Source organism: Rhinopithecus bieti, unplaced genomic scaffold (genome assembly GCF_001698545.2).
Source record: "Rhinopithecus bieti isolate Rb0 unplaced genomic scaffold, ASM169854v2 scaffold_13577, whole genome shotgun sequence".
Classification (NCBI taxonomy): domain Eukaryota; kingdom Metazoa; phylum Chordata; class Mammalia; order Primates; family Cercopithecidae; genus Rhinopithecus; species Rhinopithecus bieti.
The window spans coordinates 1466581-1481583 of record NW_016807867.1 but is presented as its reverse complement, the minus strand read 5'-3'; the positions used below and the strand labels follow the sequence as shown (position 1 = coordinate 1481583).

Below are 15003 nucleotides of genomic sequence, written 5' to 3'. Positions count from 1 at the left end.
CTCACAAAAAAAAAAAAAAAAAAGGGAGAAATGCTTTTAGACTGAGTGTGTTGGTGGCTCTGCAGATATTTTTCATCCTTCGTCACTGGCCTCCAGCACCACTTTGGTAATGTAAATAAAAGTAAGATGAGGCTGTCATGATTTCTGATAGCTCGGTTTATAACACATGTAGCTGTCAGAGACATAGTGAACTGAGCTACTGAAAATCCTAAGTACAAACACTGAGACCTCATCTGTGGCGTCTTTTGGAATTGCAGACATTTATGGTTTTTAAACCTAACCTCGGTGGGTCGTCTCAAACATCTATTAGGTGTAAGGTATTATGCGGAAATATCTGTAACTCAAAAAACAAGATTTTACTGTCTTCATTTCTTCAATGACTGTTTGGCGGAGTCATTCTAAAATGCAAATTGTTACAACGAAAACATCTAACCAAGAATTTTCAAACCACTGCCCATCGGCTGCTTTGATTTCTTGAACTCTTAATGATTTCATGTGGTTTCACAGTCTTGGCCTTCTGTTCATCTCCCTTTCAGTCACCAGTATGTTATTTTTTGGTCAACAGTGATTGAAAACGCAAATCTACCTTCTTTTCTACTGCCCCTCTCCCGCACCCGAAATCGTTCCATGGTTGTGGGTGTGGTCTCTACATACCTCTCGTATTTCATCGCTCACCATGTGATTCCCACTTGACCCTCCAGAGTCTTGAACACATATGAGGTTTGTCACCTCTGTGCTTTTGCTCATTAGGTCCAAGGCCTTGGATGCTGCTCCAGCAAGTGTTTTCACCTGACTTATAACCCATCTCAGAAACCTACTTTAGGAAGCCAGTGAGTTAGAAGCATTTTCTCAGTGGTCCCATGATGTATGCTTGATGACTTATCCTTGCTATATAATTCTGCTTGTGTTTAACTCTTCTCCCAGATTTACTAAATCCTTAACAAAAGCTGAATAGGGCAATGTTTCTCTAATCCACATCACCTGCGTAAGAAATCGTCCCAGGAGCTTGTTAAAAATGCCTTCCCAAGCCCTACCTAGAACCAGAATCGAATCAGAATCTCTTCGTAAAACACAAAATTGAAATTGACAACCACTGGCCTCTAGGAGGAGGAATTAAGCATTACATAGAGGTCACCTGGGTTTCTTTTTTTTTGAGATGGAGTCTCGATCTGTCCCCCAGGTTGGAGTGCAGTGGCGCAATCTAGGCTCACTGCAAGCTCTGCCTCCCAGATTCACACCATTCTCCTGCCTCAGCCTCCAAAGTAGCTGGGACTACAGGCGCCCGCCACCATGCCCAGCTAATTTTTTTGTATTTTTAGTAGAGACGGGGTTTCACTGTGTTAGCCAGGACGGTCTTGATCTCCTGACCTCGTGATCCGCCTGCCTCAGCCTCCCAAAGTGTTGGGATGACAGGCGTGAGCCACCGCGCCCAGCTGAGGTCACCTGGGTTTCAAGTGTGTTGCTTCTATTTCATACCCAAGTCAACTAGGTGATAGAGCTCAGCCCCCTTGCTAGCTTTCACAAGAAAGCCAGTTAAATTGTGCTCTTGGTGATCTCTGCATACTTTACTGAAAAAGGAGCATATCTGTTATGGACCAACTTTCTCTTGCTCCCCTTATCCTTTTCTCTTTCTGCATTTCCTCTTCTAGCTTCTAAAGTATCTGCCTCGACTATATATCTTCTTGGATGATCTTGATTTAACAATTTTCTTTCTACAAAATATACCATCCACAGAAACTAAAACAGTACATCATGATTTTGTGAATGTGTATCTTCATAGTGTAAAACCATATTTGAATACTTGCCAGCATGATTTGCTTAAGGAAGAAATCCACTGGAAAAGTTTATACAGCAAAAGTGTGTGTGTGTGTGTGCGCGCGCATGTGTGCGTGCATGCGTATGTGCTCATTTTAAAAATCAGATATGACTTGTCCTTTAACTTTAGTTGGCAGAGACAGAAAAGTGTGAATTCGGTAAATAACTGACTTACACAATACGTGACAATAAATACTCTAATTTTCTGTGACATCTAAAAGTTATAATTCTTTACTCAGTAGAAGACAGTTGTCAGGTGCTAAAATAAAAAAAGATACCTAACCCAGTAAAGGTAAAATCTTAGTTATATTAACCAGCAAGGTACATATTACATTATTATTACTAGACCATGCCTCCAAGTGTGTCAAATTATAAAAATGTGTTCAGCATACATAAAATATACATTAGAGATTTCTCTCCTCATAGGCACAATCTAATACAAAAATATATTTGACATTTATAAGTTAGAAGATCCATTGAGAGCCTCCAAAATAGGACAGGGGAAGGAGTGACTGATGACAACATAAAAAAAGAAGCACACAAAGATGCAAACAGTTCCACTTATGTGATTATTTTCTTCATCAGCAAAGGGTTAAGAGCAGGTTACACCAAACCAAGTTACCAAGCAGATCACAATCAGTTCACAGGTTGGATGAGTCACAGCACACAGGCCAGAAAATGTACTCAGACTTCAGTCAACCTAATGGGACAGTGTACTCACACTGTGGTTTTGTTGTTTTGGAGTCTAGAAGCTCCATCTACCCACTCTCCATGGTCTACCACCATGTTAACACAGATTTACCACAGGGGCCATCTGTACCAAGCCTAGGATGGATAGACTCTTAAAAAAAAAAAAAAAGACCTGGCCAGTCACAGTGGTTCATGCCTGTAAGTAATCCCAGCACTTTGAGAGGCCAAGGTGGGTGGATCATGAGGTCAGGAGTCCAAGACCAGCCTGGCCAAGGTGGTGAAACCCTGTTTCTACTAAAACTACAAAAATCAGCCAGGCACGGTGGCAGGCACCTGTAATCCCAGCTACTTGGGAAGCTCAGGCAGGAGAATCACTTGAACCCGGGCAACAGAGGTTGCAGTGAGTAGAGATCGCACCACTGCACTCCAGCCTGGACAACAGAGTAAGACTCCATTTCAAAAAAATAATCATAATAAAAACAAAGATTAAAATTTTAAAAAGACCTATACTTTGAGTAGTAAAGAAAACCTACAGGATGGTGTTGCAAAACGCAAAATTGTCTGTCCAGTTAAGTGAGCTGAACACAAACTAATCTGAAGTCCTGAACTCTCTATGGGAAAATAAAAGTAGTTTTTTAAGCAGGCAGAAATTTTTTGAAAAACATTCAAAAGCACAGGACCTTATATAATCTTTGAATGTGGAATAATAGCTCAAACAACATTTTGAACTGAAAATTCAAGAATGAACTCTCAAACAAAAATGTCACGATTCAGAATGCTCCACGATCATGACAGAAAAGCTTGTCACCTATGCTGCATGTTAAGAAGAGAGCAAAATGGCAATAGCTGTATTTTAAAGATTCGTAATGTTCTTCCCTTCAGTCTAGTTAAAACCAGATGTCCAGGCCAGGCACGGTGGCTCACACCTGTAATCCCGGCACTTTGGGAGGCTGAGGTGGGTGGATCACGAGGTCAGGAGATTGAGACCATCCTGGCTAACATGGTGAAACCCCGTCTCTACCAAAATACAAAAAAAAAAAAAAAAAAAAAAAAAATTAGCTGGGTGTGGTGGAGGGCGCCTACAGTCCCAGCTACTTGGGAGGCTGAGGCAGGAGAATGGTGTGAACCCAGGAGGCAGAGGTTGCAGTGAGCCAAGATTGCACCACTGCACTCCAGCCTGGGTGACAGAGCGAGACTCCGTCTCAAGAAAAACAAACAAACAAACAAAAACCCAGATATCCAATATTTTTGGACACCAATTTTGTTCTTCAGAAAAAAGTTCCCTTCTCATTCACTGAATATAGGAGAGCAATCTCTTCTCTCTTACTATTATCTAAAACCCACACCGAATTCACATCAGGAAGAAAGTCAATGTGAATAAACATTTTGGAAACAGTCTACTGAAAAGTGGTCAGTAACAGAGATGAAGAAACATGAATATAGTTTAGCCAAAATCAGTGAGAAATAACTTCTTTCAAATAAATTATGATTATTCCCTCAAAACAAGGTCAAATCAGATTAAATTTGCCAACATTTTACTTGCTTTTCTCATGTTTTATTTCAAAAATATTAAAATACTAACATGAGATCATGCTTCAGCCAAAAGAATTTGTAAATAAATGATACTCTAAAATGATATTCTTCAGCTCAATAAAAATTTCTTTAAAAATCTAACCTTAAACATTGAGCCAAATTATGGCAGAGATTTCTTAAAAGTGACTGAGGTATTTAGATTCTTCAAAACCACAGGTTTGCAGTAGCGGGCATGGAGGTAAATTAAATGACAATAAAAATTAACAATGAAGAATAAAAAAATAACTTTGAATTCCTTTTATAATATCTAAATAACCTGAGCTAGGGGGAAAATGATTAAATCCTGGAACTGTGTAGCCCCAGCAAATGTTCCACCAGCAAATATTTTGAGGCCAAAATCTATGTTCATTCATGAATAACTTTTTCAAGTAATGTCTCAAAAGACTTCCAAAAGTTGGTAAATTCGACAATTTTTACAAAGAAAGGTAAGCTCCCAAAATGTAGATACTGTTTGTCTAATGTATAGACTAGGCTAATGGATTAGCAAAAGAGTTACACTTTTAGTTGTAAAATTATCTTCTATTAATATTTGCTCTTACTTGGTTGGCTTTCAAAGGAAAAAGAGTGTCCATCGCTTTGAAACATTCTGTAGACAATCTGGAGATGAGTATTTCTGGTAACATAACTTCAGCTGAAGATTTTGTTCTTTTAATAAACAAAACACGGCATTCTGGCCTATTAACATTAATTATTTTTACAATAAAAGATCAGTCAGTTGGTGGTTAGATCTGCTTTCTATTCATTGCTCTGCTGATAACAGGAATAATTAGTTGGGATAAGTCAATTCACCTTTTTGTGCCTGAGTTTCACTGTCTGCAAAGTGGGGTTAAGAATATCTGTGCTATGTTATTCACTGGAGTATTCTGAGGATAAAGTAAAACACTAGAAAGCATTTTTATTTTTTCAAAACACAAATATAAATGCTATGTAATAATATTGTTAATAATTTTACAGGTACCTCGTAATGTTACCCATTCAGATATGTGCTTAAGGTAGGTGTTCCGACAGGATCTGGGGTTGGATGTTTTGTTTGATTTTATTTTAAAAATAATAAATCACAAAACTAAAACGTTTGAGCAAGGTCACTTAACCCTCTCCCCATGTGGTTAGTTGTTATTACCATCATCATCCTCCTCATCATTATTACTTTTTAGCTACATGTTTAAAAGAGGAGATCTTTAATATGTCAAGCTTAACTGGGAAAATGTGTCCCTGGCACAGGTGGTTTTCAGAAGAAAAGCCGATCTTCACAAGAGCTTTGTCCTCTGCTTTTATTTTAAAGTGCGGACCCTGGGTGGGGAGGGACAGAACGGGTGTTCCGGGTCTGTCACTGAGGAACCAATTCCCTCAGAGAGGCCAGAGCAGCATGGATGCGGACATGCAATCTGTTTTCAAAGTCGTAGCCAGAAAAATCCTCCTGTAAGATCAAAGAAAGATATGTATGCACTCTGTTAGCTAAGCTTGCACAGGGTACTGTGGTATAAAGCACACTCAATTTTGTACTTCCCAAAGTAAAATCTCTACACTCCCAGTAAAGGCTTCCCATGCACTTGATTTTCATATTACTCAAACCTCAAACTTCGTATTCATTTTTAAAAACATCAATTGAATGTCAATAATGTTCTCTTTGGACAATTTTCCTCGTGTTATTCTTGAAAAGGTAGTCTCACGTTGTGCTCAATATAAGTTACTATTAGAAATTCTTAATTCAGGGACATAGTTATAAAATCAAAAGTTATCTTCCCACCCAAAGACTAAGAGTGTTTCTAAAGCACGATGAACTATTTCATCTGAGTTCCTTATGATCTTGTAATGTCCCTTAAAACTCAAGAGCTCACTGATTCAACTGGTTATCATTTTTCCTTTCCAGAAATATTACCAACCAGAACATCACTGCACAAACTTTCTTGAATTCAGACTCAGGTATACACTGTATGGGATAAGAAGGGCCACTGGAGAAAGGTAGATTCAGGATATTTACCTTTGCTTGAAGAAGTAGAGTTCTGCCTCTTCCTACAGTCTATAAGAAAAACACATTATCCCTTAAAATCTGTGTTTATATATACGCAGGCAGAAAATGGTATAATAGGAGGCTATGTTAATTAAAACAATTCACCACAGACACAGCAATGAGTCAACTGTTCATTCAAGTATAATGACTCCAATATTCTTTTTTTTTTTTTTTTTTTTTGAGATGGAGTTTCATTCTGTCATCCAGGCTGGAGGGCAGTGGCATGATCTCGGCTCACTGCAACCTCTACCTCCCATGTTCAAGCAATTCTCCTGCCTCAGCCTCCTGAGTAGCTGGGATTACAGGCACCTGCCACCATGCCCAGCTAATTTTTGTATTTTTAGTAGAGACAGGGTTTAGCTCTGTTGGCCAGTTGGTCTCAAACCTCAAGCGATCCACCCACCTTGGCCTCCCCAAGTGCTGGGATTACAGGTGTGAGCCATTGTGCCCAACCCCAATATTTTTAAATATAAAATTGTCTATTTGTTTACATGGGGACATTCCTTGATATATAATTACTTAATTTTTCATAGTCTATAAAAGGCAACCTCTAAGATATAATATCTTAGGTTAAAATCTTACTAAACAACCTTAAAATTAATGATTATCAAAAGGTTTTAACTGAATCAGTAAGTTATATAGCTATAAACTTTATTTATTTATTTATTTTTTGAGACAGGGTCTTGCTCTTTTGCTCAGGCTAGAGTGCAGTGGCACAATCATGGCTTACTGCAACCTCAAACTTCAGAGATCCTCTCACTTCAGCCCCCAGGTTAACTGGGACTAAAGGCACATGTTACCACGCCTATGTTTTTTGCTTTTTTTTGCAGACACGAGATTTCACTTTGTTGCCCAGGTTGGTTTTGAACTTCTGGGCTCAAGTGATACTCCCGCCTCAGCCTCCCAAACTGCTGGGATTACAGGCATGAGCCACTGAGCCTGGCTATATTTTATCTTTTAAAAACTGTATTTTTACTGTACCTTTTCTATATGTAGATACACAAATACTTACCACTGTGTTACGGTTGCCTACAGTATTCAATACAGTAACATGCTATATACGAGTATAGCCCAGAAGCAACAGGCTACAGACACAGCCTGGCTGTGTAGGTGATACCACCTAGGTTTGTGTACGTACTCTGAAGGAATCGCCTAACAACACATTTCTCAGAATGTCATTAAGAGATGTATGACTGTCATTTGAATTCTAGGCAAGAAATTACCTTATTAAAGATAGTAAGGTAGCATTACTAACTTCTGGGACTCATTCTAAGTAAAATCCAGGAAAACAAAATGAAGAACATGTGTTCAATCAGTTTGTTTTAAATGAAGGGTGCTTTGTGCTTGCTCATTTCTACATTTTTGTTGATGAACATTTTATATATATATGTGTGTGTGTACATATATGTGTGTATATGTGTGTGTGTGTATGTGTGTCTGTGTATATATCTACACACACACAAGACCTTACCTCTGGTTTGTCTAATAGAAGACAGCCAAGTTCATAACAGGCATACGGCTGAACATATAAGTTATTCTGACGACACAATTCATCTTTAACAGCTCGCTGGAAGTACTGAAAGGAATGCAAATGTTATTGGATGAATTCATTTTCCTACTTAGCACAGGGCTTATTACAATCTTCAAGAGGGGGCGGGAAGGGGGACTCATACTCTGTTTTCTAGATCAGATTTTTTCTTCTTTCCTCATCTTCATTCTTTCCTATCTACATCTTAGAAGTCTTTTACATGCTGCCTGATGTGCATTCCTCAGAATATATTGGACTGTCTCATTTGTGCTACTATTTTTCCAGGGGACATATTAGGCTCTATTGATTTTATCACTGAGAATACCTTTATCTGCATCTAAGAGTCTAAACATCCCATTTTAAATGTTTAAAACAGAAAACACACAAGGCAACTATGATCTCTTGACATGTGTCTTGACTGTATCTTGCTAGCACATAAGGATTTGATCTAAAATAAGCTATTTCGGGCTGTAATAACTATCATAAGCCCATACTGAAAGATTAAACTTACAAGGGCATGATCTTCTAGGATTTAAAAGCCAAAAGTCTCCTATTACTGTGCATTAATTCTTTTTTTTAATCTTTTTCACTCTGTCGCCCAGGCTGGAGTGCAGTGGTGCAATCTTGGCTCACTGCAACCTCTGCCTCCTGGGTTCAAGCAATTCTCGTGCTTCAGCCTCCCAAGGAGCTGGGATAACAGGTGCACGCCACCACACCTGGCTAATTTTTGTATTTTTAGTAGAGACGGGGTTTCACCATGTTGGCCAGGCTGGTCTCAAACTCCTGACCTCAAGTGATCCGCCCACCTTGGCCTCCCAAAGTGCTGGGATTACAGGTGTGAGCCACTGTGCCCAGCCACTGTACATTGATTCTTTCAAAGAGTAGTCAAACTAACACTGATATATACCTCTTCAAAACAACCAATCAAACAAAAAAACAACTCTCTCACCCCCCAGGGCTGCATCAATAATCTGCAGTTATAAAGAGAGAAAACTGAACGCACACTGACATGTCTAATCATTTTCATTCTTGTCTAACTATGAGGCTTCACTCCACTCCTTCAAAACTGTCTGCCTCCTCATGTCCTCCTCTCTCCAGTGGAGACTGTCATCTTTGATAAATACTAGTGCCAGAAAAGGAGGCCGTATATAAAGAAGCATTCTAAGAATCTGAAGTTAATTAAAAACTAGTATTAACCATCATCAACTTCTAGCATCTGAGAAGATGGCATTAATCACATCAATTGGAAAAAGTTTATAGTGGGATGTTCGGTTTTGTTTAGCGCTTTTTCATTTTTCTTATTCACAAGCACATACGTAGGTGTTCGTGACTTATTTTCTTTAGCCCTGACAACATTAACAGTTTACCTGAACAGCATCTTCTGAGTTTCCTAGACATTTGTGTATGGCACCAAGAAGCAAATACTTCAGTCCAACAACAGATGAATCATCCACTTCATGGCAAGCTTTAAAAGAAGGGGAGTGAACAGAGCAGTAAGGAAATGCATTCACTTAATTCCTTCAGTATCGTGAAGAGTGAGGTGAATGTTTCAGGTCACATTTCTGCCTCCTGAAACTCAGAAGGTGCCCATTCTTCATCCATTAGTGAGTAGCCTTTGTCAAAGAAAGGCAAAAATACCAAACTTCACAGAACCAAGAATACTCAAATTGCAGCACATTATTACCTCGTGAAAAACGCCAATCTGAAAAGGCAACATCCTGTATGATTCTATCAACTATGAACTATATGACATTCTGGAAAAGCTAAAACTATGGAGACAGTAAAAATATCAGTGGTTGCCGGGGGTGAGGGGAGATGGAGGGGTGAGTAGGTGGAGCAGAAAGAATTTTTAGGGCAATGAAAGGACTGTGTGATATCATCACAGTAGACACATTATTATACAATGGTCCAAACCCTACTGTTTGTTCACTGAGTGAACCCTACTGTGAACTATGGGCTTTGGGTGATTATGATGTGTCAGTGCTGGTTCACAGACTGTAACAAATGTACCACACTGATGTTGGTAGTTGGGAAGGACAGGGGCAGGGAGGAGCTTGTGGGAACTCTGGACTTTCTGCTCAATTTTGCTATGAACCTAAAACTGCTCTTAAAAAAAAAGAAGTTCTGTTAATTTCTTAAAAATGACTTCACATTAAATTGCCATGCCATAGGCACCTTTCCATGTTTGTACGAGTTACTGTACTAGTCAGTGGGAGAGGAGCAGCACTGATCCCTTCACTTCAACAGCAAGCTGTGGAGGACTGACACATAGGTTAGAGAATGTTATGGGAGCTTTCCAAGAAAAAGAGAAAGACGCAGAACGGAAACATGATGGAGCTGATGAGGAAGAAAGGAAGTAATACCATTATTTCCAAAGACTAATAAAGATACTGAGATTCAATAATATATATGTTACTATTTTATATATAAACATATATTTATATTTTCTATTATATATATGTATACAGAGAGAGAGAGAGAACTGAAGTTACAGAACAAGTAACTCAAAGGCGAGAGGAGGAGGTAAATGTGAGAATAGAAGATGATCTTGTAGAAGCAGGAGTTGCCCCAGAAAGCCAGGCTAGGAATACGCTCATACGAAAAAGAACTCAGGGACTCTTAAGGCAGCAACATTAAGGAAACCTTAATTCAGTTCATTCACTTGTTCATTCATTCATTCATTACACTAATTCATTCATTCAATATTTATTGAGCACCTACTATTTGCCAGGCAATTCTAGGTGCTTAGAATACAATGACAAAACAAACCAAAAATTCCTTCTCAGAGAGAAGAGCAAGTGCAAAGGCACAGGAGCCAGGTGTGCCTGAGAGCAGGGAGGAGGACCGTGCTGAGCAAGGGGGAAGAGCAGGGAGGGACAATGGCCTCTGGAGTTTCAGACTGGGAGCACTGCCTGCCACTGCATAGACTTGGGTTTTTGTTCTGAATGAGAGGAGAGACCATAGAGGATTCTGGGAAGCAGAGTGACACAACATGATTAAGTTTTAATAGGATCACTCTGCCTCCTACGCCTAGAATACAAACATGTTTATATATATGTATTATACATATGAATGTATATATACATTCATATGTAAGTATATACATATGAATGTAGCTGGGCATGGTGGCTGCGCGTAATCCCCATACTTTGGAAGACCAAAGTGGGAGGATCACTTGAGCCCAGGAGTTGAAGACCAACCTGGGCAACATGGCAAGACCCCATCTCTACAATTTTTTTTTTTAATAGCTGGGTGTGGTGGCATGCCCCTGTAGTCCCAGCTACTCAGAAGGCTGAGGGTGGAGGATCGCCTGAGCCAGGGAGGCAGAGGTTGCAGTGAGCCATGATCACACTACTACACTCCAGCCTGGGCAACAGAGCATAACCCTGTCTCAAAAACACAAAACACAAACACCAACAAAAAACAATGCAGAGAAAGAATGCAGTGGAGAAGGGCAGGTGGGTGGGGAAAGGTTATGGATGAAACAAGGGTATAGGATTCTCACTAGCTCTGCTGGTGCACTTAGCTATGGATGGGGACTCTGATAAGCTAAACGCACAAAACCGGGAGGGCATGATGCAGAGTTTAATAAATGCTTATGATCCACATTGCCACTATTTTTTTTTTTCTGGAACATAACTTTCTCTACAAAGATCTTCATTGTACTGTATGTGGTTGATCAGTCTGTACCATTACCGCTTACCATTGAGGAATGATATAATCTAATTAATAGACCTCAGAACTGGGTTAAATTTAGCAAAGATACTAGAGAATTGTCTCATGCTCACTTCAGATACGGTCTGTCTTCCCTTCCAGGCACACATCTTTGTTGTTAGTTTTTTTCATTTTGATACCTGGAAAGGGGTTCAGAGAATATTTTGTCAAATCTCACTTAACTGGTAATTGTTCTTGTGAATGTTAATTACTGCCTACCTTATATTTGTATTCTATCTCTAAATATGTGATTCGGTACTTGCGTATTAAAAAATACTTAATATTCTTCATTGTTCCTTTGAGTGAGGTATTTAAAGATGTTCTATACTTGCTTCAATAGGAAGGGAGGAGTTTTGAATTATGCAACTCCTTTAAAAATAAATACAGTAGCCAGGTGCAGCATCACACGCCTGTAATCTCAGCTACTCAGGAGACTGAGGTGGAAGGACCACTTGAGCCCAGGAGTTTGAGGCTGCAGTGAGTTATGAACACACCACTGCACCCAACCTGGGTGACAGTATGAGACCTGTCTCTAAAAATTAAAAAAAAAAAAAATTAAAAAGAACGTAGGAGAATCTGACACATCCAAGAAAAATGTTTCCTTGCTAGTTCCTCCCTGGGAGGGTTACACATCTACTCGAATTACAGGGCCACTGTGCAAGGCTTCTTGAGTTTTCTTCCTTTGATCTCCAGAATAGCAACATTGGCAATTGGCAACGTTTGTTTTCACACTGGAGGAAGGACTTTTTTTTTCTTTTTTTCTTTTCTTTTTTTTTAAAAGAAATAGGCAAAAGGGATTTGCAGGAAGTCTGCTGATAAAATATATGGCTTGATGGATCATGCTCTATTTGGTCAAAACAAGAATAACTGGAGAAAATCTGAAAATTTTCTACAGTGGCTTACAAACTATTTCTGGAATATTATGTCTAAACGGTCAATACTAAGTTTCTTGGGAAAACGCACCACATATATGAATAAGAACATATTTCTTTTTTTTTTTCCTTTTTTCTTTTGCAGGCAAGATCTCACTCTTGTCATTCAGGCTGGAGTGGTGGAACATGATCAAAGCTCACTGCAGCCTCGATATCCTGGGCTCAAGTGATCTTCCCACCTCAGTCTCCCAAGTAGCTGGCACTACAGATGCACGCCACCACACCCAGATAATTTTTGGTATTTTCAGTAGCAACAGGGTTTCACCATGTTGCCCAGGCTGGTCTCAAACTCTTGGCTCAAGCCATCTGCCTGCCTTGGCCTTCCAAAGTGCTGGGATAACAAGTGTGAGCCACCCCACCAGGCCACACTTTCGTATATTTTGATTTATGTGAATCACACCTACAGGAAACAAAGTACTTTCATGGGGGAAAATAAAATGTATGCTCCCAGCAACTCCCACAGCTACAAAATTAATAACATTTATAACAAAAGCATCCCATGTTTAAGGCAAGCATATCTGTCCACAGCAGGGCCGCCTCCTCCTCCCATCACCTAAGTGACAGGATTTTCTTCATCACGACACCCTCTAAGAAGGAGAGATGTGTCCTCTCCCTGAATCTGATGAGATAAACGCGAGATAACTGGGAAACTGAAGAATGCAGCACTGGCAGAAGAAGCCAATGTGTCTAGTAGACAGTTTTGGGTTTTTAAACATTTTTTACCTTGACTCATCCTCTGCAGGTTGGGGAAGGAACAGTTTGGAAGAGCTTTCCACAAGTACAACACTTCAATGGACGCCAACACACAGAGTGCTTTGGTTGGGGTTTGCTTCCGAAATCGCTCTGCCTGTAAGGAGTTAGAATAAACAGACTACATTTTTCAAAAACAAATTCAAATAAAAAATATACCTCGGACACTTTAAAAGCACACAGTTCATCATCAGTGTGAATGACCCTCTCCTTCAAAGCTAAGACTAACAATTCCTCTCTCTATAAAAAATGTTGCTTTCAATTTTTGACATACAGGAAGTTATGCCTTTCATTCATTAGTCAACTGAAGCGACTCTCAAGATGCAGGGTAGGCCGGGCATGGTGGCTCACGCCTGTAACCCCAGCACTTTGGGAGGTCAAGGCAGGCAGATCACCTGAGGTCAGGAGTTTCAGATCAGCCTGACCAACATGGAGAAACTCCGTCTCTACTGAAAATACAAAATTAGCTGAGTGTAGTGGTGTGCACCTGTAATCCCAGCTACTCAGGAGGCTGAGGCAGGAGAAGTGCTTGAACCCGGGAGGCGGAGGTTGCGGTGAGCCGAGATTGCGCCATTGCACTCCAGCCTGGGCAACAAGAGCAAAACTCCGTCTCAAAAAAACAGATGCAGGGTATATTCTGAAAACTTGGGGATGAAGCTAGATTTACGTGCATTTAGATCGATGGGATTTATAAAGCTTGGTGACAGCTAATAATTCAATGGGCTTACACACACCTAAGGAACTAAGACTAGATAGATGCCTTTTAGTCACAGTTCTCTTGTTTTTGAATTTTCTACTGAGTGCCAGTGCCCTCAGCTGTACATTATAATCTAATTTATACTCAAAAGCTTCATTAAATGTTCATTCAATAAAAACATATACAACTAAAATAACTAATAATTCAGGATATAAGACACTATGTAACTCAAGGTAATACAGCAAAATTGTATTCACAAAAGTATAGAATACATTAGGAATGCTGTCTCTACAGTCTTGGGCCTTTCTGCTGGCAACTGAGACACTGTGACACACACCTTTGCTTTTTATTACATCAAAATGTGATGTGTTCTCTATTCTCAACCCCAGACAGCCTGCATTTCTCACTAGGCCCTGCCAATTTGTATTCTTCCAAAACCAACTAATTCTTTAGACAGATCCTTTCTCTTAGTGCGTTCATTAGCTCTGCAGAATGTATGTCTCCACTCATTAAAATAAAATTTTAAAAAAACTATACTCCAGTTACTCTTCAGATCATATCTATCTTTCACCTTTTGCTAAAAATTTCCATGAAGGGGAACCATTCTGAGTCTTAACCCAATTTTTTGAGGCCCTGTATCTGCAGGGCTAATCGATTTTTTAAAAATCTGCTTTCATTATTTGCAGCAAGGCAAGAATCTTCTATTCAGAGAAGATGTACAATCATGGAGAGAATCCTCTCCATGGTGGTGAACTGCACTTGACATGATAAGTAAATAGGCAGCCTTGAATATAATTTCCCAAAGCTTGCCAAGGCAGTGTTGGTTACAAATGCCCATCATAACACACCAGGCTCCAACATACCTTTTTCACCGAGAACTGTTCAATCTGATTGTTTTTCCTTTTGAAGAGTTTCTGAACTTCTTTAAAGACAATCTGTGCCCCATCCACATCACCAGTGGCACCCTGACAAACTGTAAGAGATCATAATGATACTTCTTAAATGTAAGTCAGGGAAAATGCCATAAGGGATATCTAAAGTGATGATACTTGAAAAAAAAAAGAAAGAAAGAAAGAAAGAAACCGGAGCAAATACGTTTAAAGACTGTTCCACAACGGGCTGGACGTGGTGGCTCATGCCAGTAATCCCATCACTTTGGGAGGCCAAGGTGGGTGGATCACCTGAGGTCAGGAATTCAAGACCAGCCTGGCCAATATGGCGAAACCCCATCTCTGCTAAAAACACAAAAATTAGCCAGGCATGGTGGCACATG

General features: G+C 39.7%; 1 protein-coding gene across 2 annotated transcripts in view; it reads right to left on the bottom strand.

Moving 5' to 3' along the window:
• Positions 1–2358: 2358 nt before the first annotated feature.
• TTC39C (tetratricopeptide repeat domain 39C) overlaps positions 2359–15003 on the bottom strand; it is a 125018-nt gene continuing 112373 nt past the window's right edge. Inside the window, exons 9-14 of one of the 2 annotated variants that reach the window (XM_017884015.1) lie at positions 14594–14703; positions 13007–13130; positions 9005–9102; positions 7581–7685; positions 6080–6118; positions 2359–5515 (exon numbers count right to left, since the gene is read on the bottom strand). In XM_017884015.1, coding sequence (XP_017739504.1) covers positions 5426–5515; positions 6080–6118; positions 7581–7685; positions 9005–9102; positions 13007–13130; positions 14594–14703 — 566 coding nt within the window. In that variant the 3' untranslated portion in view covers positions 2359–5425. The remainder of the gene's footprint in view (positions 5516–6079; positions 6119–7580; positions 7686–9004; positions 9103–13006; positions 13131–14593; positions 14704–15003) is intronic. The other variant, XM_017884016.1, reaches the window with a different exon arrangement.